This window comes from Dromiciops gliroides, chromosome 3 (assembly GCF_019393635.1).
Source record: "Dromiciops gliroides isolate mDroGli1 chromosome 3, mDroGli1.pri, whole genome shotgun sequence".
Taxonomy (NCBI): domain Eukaryota; kingdom Metazoa; phylum Chordata; class Mammalia; order Microbiotheria; family Microbiotheriidae; genus Dromiciops; species Dromiciops gliroides.
Genome location: NC_057863.1, coordinates 443653881 through 443669223, shown reverse-complemented (window position 1 = coordinate 443669223; position 15343 = coordinate 443653881). Strand labels below are relative to the sequence as shown.

The following is a 15343-nucleotide window of genomic DNA, read 5'->3' as shown; positions in this document are numbered from 1 at the left end:
TTCTTTTTTGGGGGCGTGGGGGTGTGGCAATGAGGGTTAAGTGACTTGCCCAGGGTCACACAGCTAGCTAGTAAGTGTCAAGTGTCTGGGGCTGGATTTGAACTCAGATCCTCCAGAATCCAGGGCCAATGCTTTATCCACTACGCCACCTAGCTGCCCCCATAAACTTAAGTCTTTATGTTTGTACATAGAAATACAGGGTTACTGTATTTACTTGCTGCTGTAAACTATATGTCTGCACTATTCCACTGATATACCTTTCATTTTCTTAGCTAGTGCCAGGTAGTTTTAATAATTACTGCTTTATAATATAGTTTAAAATATGGTACTACTAAAGCTCCTTCTTTTACTTTTTTTCATTAGTTCTTTTGGTATTCTTGATTTTTTTCTAAATGAATCTTTTATTGTTTTTTCTAATTAAGAAAAATAATTTTTGGTAATTTAATTGGGATGGCATTGAATATATAAATTAGTTTGGGTAAAATTGTCTTTTTATTATATTGGTCCTGACCTACCCATGAACAATTAATATTTGTCCAATTATTTAATCTGATTTTATTTGTATAAAAAGTTTTTAAAAATAATTTTGTTTATATAGTTTCTGGGTTTGTTTTGGCAGGTGTACTTCCAGGTATTTTATACTGTCTAGAGTTGTTTTAAATGGGGCAACTCTTACTGTCTCTTCTTTAACAGTTTTGTTTGTGATATATAGGAATATGTGCCCATATTTCCTCCCTTCCGTCTGATAAAAAGAAGCATATGAGATTGAAAATTCAGAACTTAAAATAAATTGAATTTTGAAAAAGAATACCAGTATAGACTTTTACCTGGCAAAGGCAAATGTCTACTTCTTCCCATTAGAAAGGACAAGTGAAAGACCAGAGGATATACACAGAGGAACATCAAAGGTGGAGCTCAAGCAGTAACACCTTCAGTCTCTTAGGAATGTTGCTAAGAATGTGTGCTAAGAATGGGGAGAGGAGGTGATGGTCCGTGTTAGAAATTTTAATGTGATGAATAAGGGGGCTATTCCCTTTACGTCTATAGATATCTCCCACTTTTTTTCAGGGTCATCTGTCTGTGGAGAGAAATATGAAAGAAATGTTTGTCATTCTGACATGTCATAGGATGAAAAGGAGTGGTAAACAATGCCCTACATAATTATTGACAAAAGAACTTCACTGTGGAGTCAGTGGTGCCCTAATGTCATGAATGGATATAATAATGTACCCTCCTAAATGCCTGATTACCTAACTTACCATGAGATCATGACTTAGGCAATGGGAAGAACATAATCCACCAGGTCTAGAGAAAAATGTAATTAATTACTGATATTGAAAAATAGTCATTTTTGAAAGGGAGAATGGCAAAGCCAGTGAAAAGGGGGAAACAATTATGCCTGATTCATCTATTTGTTTTTAGGTTTGGGGAGCAGAGGGAAAAGATTGGGTAAACTAGTAAAAATGTACTTATAAACTTAAATTTAATAGCTGTGGTTTATTTTTTTTGTTTTAAAACATTTTGTTTGAAAATACCATTAGGTGAATGGATTTTTTTCTGATCTTAGCAACAAATTTTAAAATAATCAGGCTCCTAAGGACTACACACACACACACACACACACACACACACACACACACACACACACACACACACACACACACGAGAATACCTATTCATTAACTATTATATGAAATTAAGCAGGCTTCTGTATCAGAGTTTCTAACAGATTCTAGTTATGACTAGGAACAGGAAAATAAGGAAAAGGGAAAGGGAAAAAAGGACATTGTTAATTTCATATAAAAGCTTATAATACTAAAATTAAAGTGTATACTAATTAAAATTAAATATACTTTGATCCATGTATATAACAAAGAATGGGTCAAGAACCATGAATATTTCACTTTTTTATCCTGAATGCACTTTTTAATTGTCAAATAAATGCTGCAATTTTATTGAAAGAAATACAATGCCCATCCCAAGGCTAACCTCTCTACTCCATATTTTCATTTCTATCTCTTCCTTTCAGGGTCTTATTCTCTCAATTACCATGTTTCCCCAGCACCTTCCATTTCTTCTTTTCTATCTACACTTCCCTGTGTGCTTTCCAACAAACATTAATTTCCCATCACAGAAACATTTGCACTAGATCTTATTGCTAGCCATCATATTAGTTCTCACTTTCCCTTTGCTGCCAGATTTCTTAAGTTGTTTGTATGTACCCTAAAACTACTCATTCTCCAAAAAGTCCTTGTACTGTCCCCATCTTTGTACCTTTGCCTACCCCTTCCTCTGTGCCCCCCCACTACCTACATGATTTCCACTCTCTCATTCCGCTACTTGAGTTGTACCTGTCTTTCATTTGTCAGTGAAGTATACATCTCACATCCATTGTTCTTCTCCACTTGTAATGATAGTACATTCCTGAAAGCTGCATCCTGGAAAGTATGATTATATTTTTTCCATAAGAACACTGTTCTTAGTTGAAGTTTGTTTTCCTTACCAAGAAGACAGTTAGTATTATAGATTATAGATACATTGAACAATAAGATAAACAAACACAGTACAAGCCTTATATTACAATATAATATATTCATTGATTATTTATGGGTCCCCAAAGTGCTAATCACATATTACATATAGAACTTAACATAAAAGTCATCCTCATTCCCACTTCCATTCTTGTCCTTTATAAACTTTTATTTCAGTGGAGTTCACATTTTCCAGCAATATTTCTGGGTTGTAAATATACATCCAGCCTATGGTCTGCTAGTCCCCACCTCCGCACTTATGCTGTTACTAAATCTATGAGCTGCCCCTCTCTTTTCAGGGGACAACCTTAAAAATGAAGATCTTTCTTTCTTTCTTTCTTTCTTTCTTTCTTTCTTTCTTTCTTTCTTTCTTGTCTTACTTCTTCGACTAGATTTGTCAGAGGGTAGGGACTGCCTCTGATTTGTATCTCCACAATGCCTTGCACATCAATATTTATGCTCGTATCATCTCCTCTATTAGAATGTAAGTTCCTTGAAGACAAGTACCATTTCATTGTTAACAGTCTTTGTATCTCCATTGCCTTGCCCATGTTTGTTGTTCAATCATTTCAGCTGTGCTCTACTCTTCGTGACCCCATTTGGGGTTTTCTTGGCAAAGATACTGGAGTGGTTTGACATTTCCTTCTCCAGCTCATTTTACAGCTAAAGAAACTAAGGCAAACAGGGTTAAGTCACTTGCCCAGGTCATGAAGCTAATGTCTGAGACAGCTTGTGAACTTGGGTCTTCCTGACTCTAGGCCCAGTGCACTATCCACTGTGTCACCTAGCTGACACACCTAGCTGAGTTATTAAATAAATGTTTGATTCATTGATAGTTATTGAGTAAGCAAGTATTTTTGCTTGATTTAACTGAGCACCAAATTTTCCTTTAGGTTGATTCCCTACTTAAATGCCACATTTGTCTATAATGTCAGAATCAAAGCTTCAAATGTGAGAGCTGTGAAACTGTAGAGACAGAATTGAAGTGAGTTGGTACAGGTTACAAATCATTCAAATAATTTTTATCTTCTTTTAGTAATATTAAATTATTTTAAGGGACTGAACTTCGAATAGATTTAGTTATCATAAAAGAGTTGTTACAATCATGATCCCACCTTAGTAAGGAGAAAAAGATTTGACATTTTCTAGAATAGCAACATGAAAATTGCCCTTGTTCCATCGATCCCAGAGTTCCATTTCTGACTGTAGCATCGAGAGAAGAGCATATAACTCTCTCTTGAGATCAACCTCAGGGGCAGCTAGGTGGCACAGTGGATAAAGCACTGGCCCTGGATTCAAGAGGACCTGAATTCAAATCCTACCTCAGACACTTGGGACTTACTAGCTCTGTGACCCTGGGCAAGTCATTTCACCCCTCATTGCCCCACAAAAAAAAAAAAAGAAAAGAAAAAAAGAAAAAGAAAAGGTTCAAAGGCTAAGGTTGGATAGATGGATGGATGGATGGATGAATAGATAGGTAGATGATAGATAAATAGATAGATGATAGATAGATAGATAGATAGGTAGACAGATATAAAACAAAGTGTTCAGAATTCCTTTAAAAATCCATAATGAGTGTTCCACAGATCACTAAAAATCACAGAAAGGGAAAGCCTGACAGGACCTTGCAGACCATCCACTTTAGACCTATCATTTTACCCATAGAGAAATAAGGAGCAAGCCTGTGATTTTCCTGATACAGGGAACTCCTAGGTGAGGAAACTCTACCAAAACAGATAGGTTCCTTCTCTGCCACTTGAGTTTGAGACAGTTGCCTCAGGCATTGGGAAATCAGGTGACTTGCCAGGATCATGTTGCCAGTCCTAGAATCCAGGCCTTCCTGTCTCTGGAATCTACTCTATACACTATAACCCACTGCCCGTCATCCCTAAAATTGCAAAAGCCTTTTTTGAGATTTACCTCCATGATAGTAATTTTATTATTTATATACTAGAACCAAGGTGTCACAATGGATAGTAAACCAGATTTTGAAAGAGAATTGAGTTCAAAGCTGCCTCAGACATCAACTGTGTGACCCTGGGCAAGTCACCTCTTTCAGCCTGACTGTCTTTATCTGTAGAATGGGGATAATAAAAGCACTTGTTGTTGTTCAGTGATGTCCAACTCTTTGTGACCCCATATGGGGTTTTCCTGGCAGAGATCCTGGAGTGGATTGTCATTTCCTTCTCTAGCTCATTTTACAGATGAGAAAACTGAGGCAAACAGAGTTAAGCGACTTGCCCAGGGTCATACAGGTAATAAGTGTCAGAGGCTGGATTTGAACTAAGGAAGATGAGTCTTCCTGACTCCAGGCCTGGCACTCTATGCACTTTGGTGCAACCTAGCTACCATTAAAAGCACCTACCTCACAGGATTGTTATCAGGATCAAATAAGATAATATGCATATAGTGCATTGCACACCTTAAAATACTACATGAATGGCTAGCTATTGTTGTGATTATTATCATTGAGGTAAGCTTCAAGAAAGGCTTCTATCCATTCATTTATATGAGCCTTTTTTGTGGGGCAATGAGGGTTAAGTGACTTGCCCAGGGTCACACAGCTAATAAGTGTCAAGTGTCTGAGGTCGGATTTGAACTCAGGTCCTTCTGAATCCAGGGTCGGTGCTTTAATCCACTGCGCCACCTAGCTGCCCCCTATATAAGCCTTTTTTGAAGCTGACTTCCATAATTGTAAATTTATTTATACTCTAATGACAACTATAGGTACTGAATAAAATAGCTGGATTAAATAATTCACAACAGCCCATTAAATAGTTTATAATGCATATTATGCCAAATGGCTATGTGAGGGAGTTTAAATTCTAAAATGAACTCATTTTATTCAAGACTAATTCCTGCTCTCTTAAAAGGTCTATTTACAATGTATGAGAAGTGTAGCATCATTAGTTAGGTGAGAAAAACTGCCTTTCCTGATTGTCGAGCCCTGCTTTGTGTTTACAATTCAGGCTCATTCAACATTGTTCATCTTTTCATCCCCCATTATGAGCACTTGTGTGATGTCAGATGAAAAGTTGGGTAAAGCCAGGGAGTCAGTCCTCAAGAAGAAGGGGCTGGTTGAAATCAGGGGATTACCCTAAAGGATCCTAACACACTTACACCAATGGAGCCTCAGAAACACAGAATGGGTAAGCCTGGTCACCAACTCCATACCTCTGGACATGTGGGGTCTTCCTTTTTAGGGCTCAGCTTTTTGCATGTGCTTTCCTACCCAGAACTTTTAGCGATGGTCTTTGGGGTTTTCCTAATACTTCCTTTTCAACTTTCTGATTTTCCTCATTTGCTTTATTCTTAAAATATGTGCTTCTGTATTCACCTAGACAGACCAGCTCCGAGTTACTCTGCTTCCTCGGAAAACACCTGCCAGGATGCCCCAAGCTCTCTCAGCCCTGAAGACACAGGTGAATACAGGACAGGTCCAATTTAGAAGCCCCTAAGATTATTTCCATAAAGGTAGAGGCTGGCACTTCCAGAATCTCATGTAATAAATAGTCTGAACTGTGTAGTTTGTCTTGATTTTTTTTAAATACACAATTATGTGTTGGAACATATATATCGTGGCTTTGATCTCAGGCTGCTTTTTACATATTAAGTTCTCTTTGCTTAAATTCAAACTACTTTCTTCTTATCTCTACTCTTTTCCTCAATTCAAAGTTCTTTCAGCATTTTCCTCTCAGGTTTCAAGGATCGAAGACACTGATCTAAGAAGTATTCCCCATTTCTTGACCTCCCCTGTCTTATATACTTCATTATTATTATTTCAATAGTTAGGCTATTTATATCTCATGTTTTATATAGGTGGTGAAGTAGAATAGTAGATAGAGCACTGAACCTGAAGTCAGAAAGACCTGAGGTCAAATCCTGCCTCAAATATTTCTAGCTATATGACCCTGGGCAAGTCACTTAACCTCTGTTTGCCTCAGTTTCCTTATATGTAAAATGGCAATAATAATAACACCTATCCTTGTTGTTGGGATCAAAATGAAATACCATATTAAAGTGCTTTCAAGTCTTCAAGGGTAATATAAATGCTAGCCATTATCATTTCCTTTACTTTTTTGGAGTCAGAGAATATGTTTGTTTCTTGCGGCGGGGGGGTGGGGGGGTGGAATATTTAAATGACTGCCATTCGTTTCTTGTCTTATAAAATGATGTTTTTGTTTGGTCCACTGAAATCTCTAGCATTTAACAATAATTTTGCCCTTAATAATATTAATTGCTCACATTTCTACAGTGATTTTCAGTTACAGAATGCTTTATATACATTATATCTTTTCATCTTCACAATAATTGCAAGAGGTAGAATATAAGTATTACAGTCTCCACTTTAGCCCTGAGAAAGCTGAGCCCCAGATAAGAATGGTTATTTGTCCAAGGTTACACACTAACAGGTGCTGTTGGCCTTGGAATCTTTTAACTTCTTTCTAAGGCCCCAGACCTATTTTCTTGAATCCTTTTCTGATGTTCCTCCACAAGCTATTGCCTCCCCTCCCCCAAAGGATTTCCTGTTTACTTTGTTTATAGTTGATATCACTGATGTGTACACATTATTTCCAATAATAGAATATAAGCTCCTTGAGGACAGGGACTAATTCATTGCTATCTGCATGTGCTTGGCATAGAGTAAGCATTTGATAAATGGATTGATTGCTTGATCAAGCCTTTGTTGTGACTGACCATAAATCTGATGTTCTTGTCATCCTTCCACGATTCTTCTCCACCTCAAGTGCTAAGTTTGGGGGGGGGGTCCCACTTGCACAGCAGTGCTGCCTTTTAAAAAAAGTGTCATGAGGATCTGGTTGGTAGGGAGTGCCTCACATAGCATCACTGCTTGTGGAGGAAGAGGTGAGAGAACCTGTTTCTGGGATATCGGGTGAGGAAGAACTAGGAAAGTACCCTGGAGAGGCTGTGGAACACAGAAAACACTTGTGGTCTGTTGACCATGTGGCAAATGAGAGATTCTTTGGCTACGGGGGTATCCATCATTATCTTTGACTTTGAAAGGATATGCTCCAAAACAGAAAGCCAGAGGGTAGAATCATTCCAGATTATGTTGTTGTATATCCCAGGTCGGGGATATCAGCTTTGGATTTCTTAGTTTTTGAAGGCTCATCATCTAAAGAATATTCTTTCTGTGTGGTTGAACTATAGGTCAAGATACAGCAGTTGCAAAAAATAATAATGACTCCTCACAAAATCCTGATGATGGGCTATCTGAAACTACAGAAGGTGATGATGAGAAACAAACTAATGAGGAATATGTTGGGAAAAATGTTGCACCATTGGAGTTAATGACAGAGGTAAATTTTACTTACACATTATTATATATTTGGAAGTCATGTTGTTACATCTTTGCAAATAATTTTTAAAACTACCCACATAGACATTTACCTGGCTGCCATCTTTGGGACCCACTTCCATTTTCTTCCTGGAGTCTCCCTGATGTGCTGCTGGCAGCCCTAATTAAGGAAGGGCCTCAGGGTAAAGCTGGAGTTTATGCTTAGACAACTCTACTTCCTCCTGCTGAAATTGCCTTGGGATGCATCCTGAGAGGCATCAACAAGCCCTTTACACTCTCTGTTTGCTCACTGTTCTCTTGACCTACAGTGCCCTTTCTCCTCCCCTGGCATCTCAAATTCCTATCTGGATTTTAAAGCCCAAATCAGATTTTCTTTTCGCAACTCTCTAAGGTCCTTAATTGTATATTTTGTATTATAGTTGTCTTATAGTTAGTGCCTTATCCTCCTATTAGACTAACTCCCTGTGAGTTAGACGTGGTATATCTCATAACAGTAACTGCACCCAGATGCTTTATAATGAAGAAAGAAGAGAGTGGGAGAGGTAGAGAGTAGGATGAGGGAAGAGGAGACATGAAGTACATTTAGTGCTTTTCTCTGCCTGTTTTTTTTTTAACTTCTTTCCCACTAACATCAATTAGAATGAAATACCTTATTTGTGAAAATTGAATCCAAGTACTACAATGTGCTAGATACTTCTGTAGAACATTTGTTGACACAGCAGTGCTCCAGTTTATATCTTAAGATGAAACAGCATAATAGAACATAAAACTTATATGAACATGTAATGATAACTTTGTTGGGGAGAGAGAGGAAGTCCCCCCACCTTTTTCAGGTTGAGCAGCCAGATCCAGGATAACAGATCTAGATTTAGGAGGGTACCTTAAAGCTAATTTGGTCCAAAACTCATTACACTGTGGAGAAGATGAAAGCAGACTGGAGTTAAGCACCTTGCCCAGGGGCATTAATGTAGGAAGTGGTCACACCCCATGGAATTTGACTCCACGTCCCTTAATCCTTAATTCCAATTTCAGTCCTTTTATTCCTCTGCAACTACCCCACCTGTTGTTTTTTTAATAAACATTTTTATTTATAGTTTTGATTTCCAAAATGTGTCCTTCTTTCCCCCCTCCCTGAGATGGTAAGCAATCAGATGTGGATTATACCTGTGCAATTATGTAAAATATTACCATATTAGTCATTTTGTATAAGAAAACTTGAATAAAAGAAAAAATGAAAGAAATAGCATGCTTCAGTCTGTGCTCAATCAATATCAGTCTTTCTATGGAGGTGAATAGTATGCTTCATCATTAGTCCTTTGGAATTGTCTTGGATCATTGTATTGCTGAGAATAGTTAAGTCATTCACCGTTCTTCATCAAACAATACTGCTGTCTCTGTGCACAACGTTTTCTTGGTTCTGCCCCATTCACTATACATCAATCTTACTCCTTATGTTCAGCTAATTGTTTTTATTCATAATATTTAAAACAGATATTTGGAAAGTCTAGAATCATGACCCAACCCATTTACTAAATCATTTGTTTAGTTAAAAATTAAATATGGGGGCGGCTAGGTGGCACAGTGGATAAAGCACCGGCCCTGGATTCAGGAGTACCTGAGTTCAAATCCAGCCTCAGACACTTGACACTTACTAGCTGTGTGACCCTGGGCAAGTCACTTAACCCCCACTGCCCTGCAAAACAAAAAAAGAAATAAAATAAAAAATAAAAATGTAATGCAACATCACAAGATGTCACATAAAAAAAATTAAATGTGAACACTTTTTGCTTTTTACTGTCATCATTTAATATGTCTAAGCTTCAGGAAAAGTTAAAAAATGAAAATTTGGCTTAGCTACTAATTCACTTGTGTCTTCAGAAGTGTAGTAATACTAACATATTGTCTAGAGAATAGAATTTGGGTATATAGAAGCATATTACTAAAATGCAGCAAGCTAAATTCCTTTACTGTTGACTCCACTTAAATCTTTAACTTTCCTTCTTCACAATTCAAAACCAATGGGTGATGCCAATTTATATGCTAAGGAAAAATACATGATGATTGCAATAAGTGTACTTAACTGATACGTCCTTTTATACCTATGTCACTGAGCCATACATTTTTGAGTATAAAATAAATGTACTCCAATGAGAAGTTTTCTAATGCCATCTTTCCTGATGCTGCTTGCTTCTTCATGAACTGAAGCTCTTCACTGCAAAAGTCTGCTTAGTTTTCAGAAAGAAATGGAAAATTATTAAATGTTAATAATTATGTCATTTAGGTTTTGATGATCAAATATAGGGAAAATCCTAAAATATTTTCTTATCAAAGATTACTACCATATCCCTACTATGAAATTTTATAGAGAAAGTAGAATTCCTCTGGGGTTATTCCATTAAAAGTAAATAATGCATAAGAAAAGTAAATAGGAAAAAATTATTTGAATCTACACTATTTGAAATCATTATTTCATTGTAATGAATCATTAAATCATTATAATTAAATACATTCTGGTCATCGATTCCAGCTCAATAGAAATATACAGTGTGAATTCAAATAATTCTACTACTTCAGGAGAGTTATTATTCTTACTAAATCAGGACCCATTTGTAATTATGCCTGTTCTAATGATTTTATCATTAAGTGGTTGGAAAGAGGGTGTTGAAATGGAGCTTAGTTGAAAAAGATTCCTTTGAACAATCTTTATTTAGATAAAGGAAGTAAATTCTTCATCATGCAAGGTCTTAAAACTATGATGGGAGTGTTGCCCATTTTCAAAGAAGACATCATGATATCATTTTATAATAAACACTCATGTAGAATTTTATGTTTTTATTTTAAATAGCTTACTTTTTCCAATTACATGTAAAAACAATTTTTAACATTTTTTTAAATTTTGAGTTCCAAATTCTCTCCTTCCTTCCTTAACTTCCCCCTTCATTGAGAAGGCATGCGATTTGATAAAGGTGCAAAACATATTTCCATATCAGTCATGTTGTGAAATAAATCAGAGACCAATCCCCCCCCCCCAAAAAAACACCATAGAACTTTACAAATACATTTCTCACAATTTTGCTGAAAAGTTTTATTATGCTTCTTGTAGAGAGAGGGAAAACAAGATTCTGTGGGGTTAAATGACAAGCCCATGGTCACAGAGCTAGTAAGTATCAAGTCAAATCAACAATCATTTATTAAGCACCTAGTATATGCCAAGCACTGTTCTAAGCACTGCATATACTAAGAAAGGCAAAAACCCTGAAGGATCTCGCATAGATAATATCTGAGGCAAAATACAAACTCAGGACTCCTGGTTCCAAATCTAGCATTATTTCCACAATAGATGTCAGGCTGTCTCTCAACTCATTTATAGTTATCATTCATCCTTTTGATTTTAAGGTTACAAATCATTTATAAGGAGCCACATATTTTTATTTCAAATTCTGTTTTCAATATATTCAATATATTTTCATTGTTTTATATTTACTAAATATTTACCAATTACATTGAAATTTTTAGCATTCATTTATTAAAATTTTGAGCTCCAAATTCTCTCCCTCCTACCTACCCATTGAGAAGGCAAGCAATATATCAGTTATACATGTGAAGTCATGCAAAACATATTTACGTATTGGCCATGTTAAAAAAAATTTTTAAAACCCTCTCCCCCAAATAAGACCGAGAAAAAGTAAAAGTATGCTTCAATGTGCATTCATCAGTTCTCTGAAAGTGGACAGCATTTTTCATCATGGGTCCTTTGGAATTGTCTTGGGTCATTGTCTTAATCAGAGTAGCTAGGTCTTTTACAGTTGATCATCATTACAATATTGCTAGTACTCTGGGCAGCTAGGTGGTACAATGGATAAAGCACCAGCCCTGGATTTAGGAGGACCTGAGTTCAAATCCAGCCTCAAACACTTGACACTTACTAGCTGTGTGATCCTGGGCAAGTCAACTCTCATTCCCCACCCCACACCCCAAAAAAAAGAAAAAGAAAAGAAAAAAGTTATCCTACAAACCAATTGTAAACATAAACAAGGAAAATACCAGAAAATCACTGTAGAAACTCAGGTTCTCCTGAATCCAGGGCTGGTGCTTCATCTACTGCACCACCTAGCTGCCCTCACTCCAAGTATCTTTGCCAAGAAAACCTTAATTGGGGTCTCAAAGAATTGGACATGACTGAACAACAACACTGCCTTTTATATTATATCTACATATGGGGCAGCTAGGTGGCACAACGGATAAAGCACTGGCCGTGGATTCAGAAGGACCTGAGTTCAAATCTGGATTCAGTCACTTGACACTTACTAGCTGTATGCCTCTGGGCAAGTCACTTAATCCTCATTGCCCTGCAAAAAACAATATTGCTATTACTCTGTATAGTTTCTCCTGTTTTTGCTCAACTTCCCTTTGTATCAGTTCAAGTCTTCCCAGGTTTTTCTGAAGCCATCCCCTTTTATCATTTCTTACAGAACAATAGTATTCCATCACAATAATATACCACAACTTGTTCAGCTATTCTCCAATTGATGGACATCTGTCAATTTCTAATTCTTTGCCACCACAAAAAATGTTATATTTATTTTTCCCTTTTCTTTGTTCTCCTTGGAATATAGACCTAGTATTGCTGGGTCAGAAGATAATGCACAGTTTTATAGTCCTGTGGGAATAATTCACAATTGTCCTCCAGAATGGCTGGACCAGTTCACAACTCCACCAAAAGTGCATTAGTGTCCCAGTTTTTCCACATCCCTTCCAGCATGTCATTTTCCTTTTCTATTCTGTTAACCAATCTGATAGGTGTGAGGTGGTACCTCAGAATTGTTTTAATCTGCATTTCTCTAATCAATAAAGCATTTTTATGTGATTGTTGATAATTTTGATTTTTTCTTCTGAAAATTGCCTGTTCATATCCTTTGACTACTTATCAATTGGGGAATGGTGTGTACTTTTGCAAATATGGCTCAGTACCCTATATATTTAAGAAATGAGGCCTTTATGAGAGAAATTTCCTGTAAAGTTTTCCCCATTTCCTGCTTTTCTTCTAATTTTGGCTCATTCTGTTTTTAAGATAAAAAAATTTTGTGTCCTCAGTTAAGTCTGATTGTAGTTGTGTTTTAGCCCACTGTCCATTGACAGTTAAAACACATGTCTTTTGAGGGGAAAAAAACATTATGTAAGTAAGCATCTACCTTAGCATTCTGCCTACTTCATTTTGAGGTGAATGATAAAGCCAAAAATAGGATGTTCTCATGATTGACAGATCTAAGTAGTTTTTATTCTTATTCAGCATATTTTTATCAATCCTCATGTTTACTCTAAACCATCTACCATGCTTCTGATTCACCTCTTGTCCATGGCATAGATCCTCAGGAGTTCCCATTAAGAAAGGACATCAGTCAAGCAAGACTCTCTTTTACAAAGAGAAATCCAGGTTTTGTTAGAAGACCTCAGAAGATGGGAACTCTTGACCTATAGAGGCAACCCATTTCAGCTTCTACTTGCTCTACTTGTTGGGAGTATTTCCTTACAACAAGCCCAAATTTATCTCTTGCAAATTCTACATGTTCTTACAGTCAAGAAGAATTAATCTAATACTTTATTTATGTTATAGCCCACCAAATGTTTGAAGATAGTTATCCTCTCCCCCACCATGGAGTGTTCAGATTAACATTTCTAGTTCCTTCAACAGATCCTCATATAGCATTTAATCTAGACCCTTTTACCATCCTGGTTGCCTCTTCTCTGGATGTTCTTCAGCTTATCAGTGAGCTCTTAAAATGTGGTGCCCAGAACTGGATACAAAATTCAAGATTTAGTATGACCAGCAGAGAGTACAGTAGGATTATCTCTGCCTTTTTCCTGGCAGTCATTCCTCTCTTAATATAGCCCCAAGTCATACTACTCATTGAACTTGCAAATGAGCTAAAAATCTATACAGTTATCTCTTCCATGTGGTGGGGAAGAAGTTAGGGGTGGGGCAGCCCCTTGATCTGGAAAATCCATGTAAAATTATTTAGTCCTCCCTTCTTACCACAGAAGAAGTCTAAATTTTTTCTTGTTCTTTTATGGGGTGTTTACAGTACCTAATAGTAAAATTTGAGTTAAGGATTTTGTCATAGGTTCTGTGTCATCTGCGGCTTCTGCAAAACTCCCCAAAATTTCCCATTTAATTTCTTATGCCAACCTATGATATATCAAAACCTCAATGGGGAAAGTCACAATGTGGAAGAGATAACTCTACCTCATTTTCAGACCAGCTGTTGAATATATCTCTTTCATCCTATAAGATGAAGAAATTGAGAAATTGATATTTTTCAAACTCAAGTATAACACATTCGATTTATCCCTACTATATTCCATATCATTAAATGTATTCATTTTCTAACCTGTCGATATGTTTTGAAGCCTTACTCTGCCTTCTAGGATATTATCTAGTCCTCTTTATTAGATCATGAGATCCCTGAAGACAGTCTTTTTTTTAACTAGGTAAATTGTTAACTTTTTTTCAAACTTTTAATTCCAGGCTTGTTTAGTGTGGTTAGATTGCAAAGAATGAATTGTATATATGCAGTAAATGAAACAAACTGCAATGTCCAATGGTCTTCAAAATACTAGAGATATGATTCTCTAGATCTATTAAAAAATGAAAAAAGTGAAAAAATAAGGTCACACGATATAAAATCGCAATTTCTTAAAGTATTAATTTTCCGAAGTTGATATTTAATGGTTTGCTCCCTTCTTAGAAGCCTCAGCAACATCTCCAATGAGATCTAAAACTTCATCATCATCATCATCATCCCCAGTGGCAATTGCTGCTTTTTCATCGACAGGTTGTTTGGGCAGAGCCCCTGACAGTCTTCTTAAAGTAGTCAGGCTGTCAGCTCCAAGCTGGTTAAAGATTCTGGGCACCATTCCTGCTTTACCTAAGCGTGGACACTAATAGTAAGCATGTTTGCAGTCAATGATGCCTAAACTTTAGAATTTTTAAAGTGGGTCCCTGTTCCCGAGTGGATAAACGGATTCACCTCTTCATTACCAGAGGTATGGCATCGAATATAGAGGTGTGAGGTGGTTTGCGCCTCTTATTTTATCCCCAGGATCTAGCATAGTATTTAACACCTATTAGGTGCTTGATATATGCTTATTCATTGACTGGCTTTGTGTCATATACAGATTTAATAAGAATGCCATCTATTCCTTTTCCAAATCATAGATAACATGTTAAAAGTTGGGGACATGTATAGACACCTGAGAAATTCCATTGAAGACTTACTCCTAAGTTGATATCAAACAGTTAATATTCTTTGAGTCCATATATTCAGCTTATTCTGAATCCAACTAATTATACTATTGTCTAGCCCACAACACTAAATTTGGTTCAGTATTTTGCCAAAATCTAGTAAATTGTATCTACACCTTTCTCCTGATCTACCAATTAGCAATCTACATGTCAAAATAAGGTTAGTCTGGAATGACTTATTTTTATGTA

General features: G+C 36.6%; 1 protein-coding gene across 3 annotated transcripts in view; it reads left to right on the top strand.

Annotated features, from left to right (window-relative positions):
* The window catches only part of ERICH2 (glutamate rich 2), an 86915-nt gene that overhangs the window by 60588 nt on the left and 10984 nt on the right, over positions 1–15343 (top strand). For 2 of the 3 annotated variants that reach the window (XM_043993133.1, XM_043993134.1), the window contains 2 exons: positions 5873–5953; positions 7704–7852. In XM_043993133.1, coding sequence (XP_043849068.1) covers positions 5873–5953; positions 7704–7852 — 230 coding nt within the window. The remainder of the gene's footprint in view (positions 1–5872; positions 5954–7703; positions 7853–15343) is intronic. The other variant, XM_043993135.1, reaches the window with a different exon arrangement.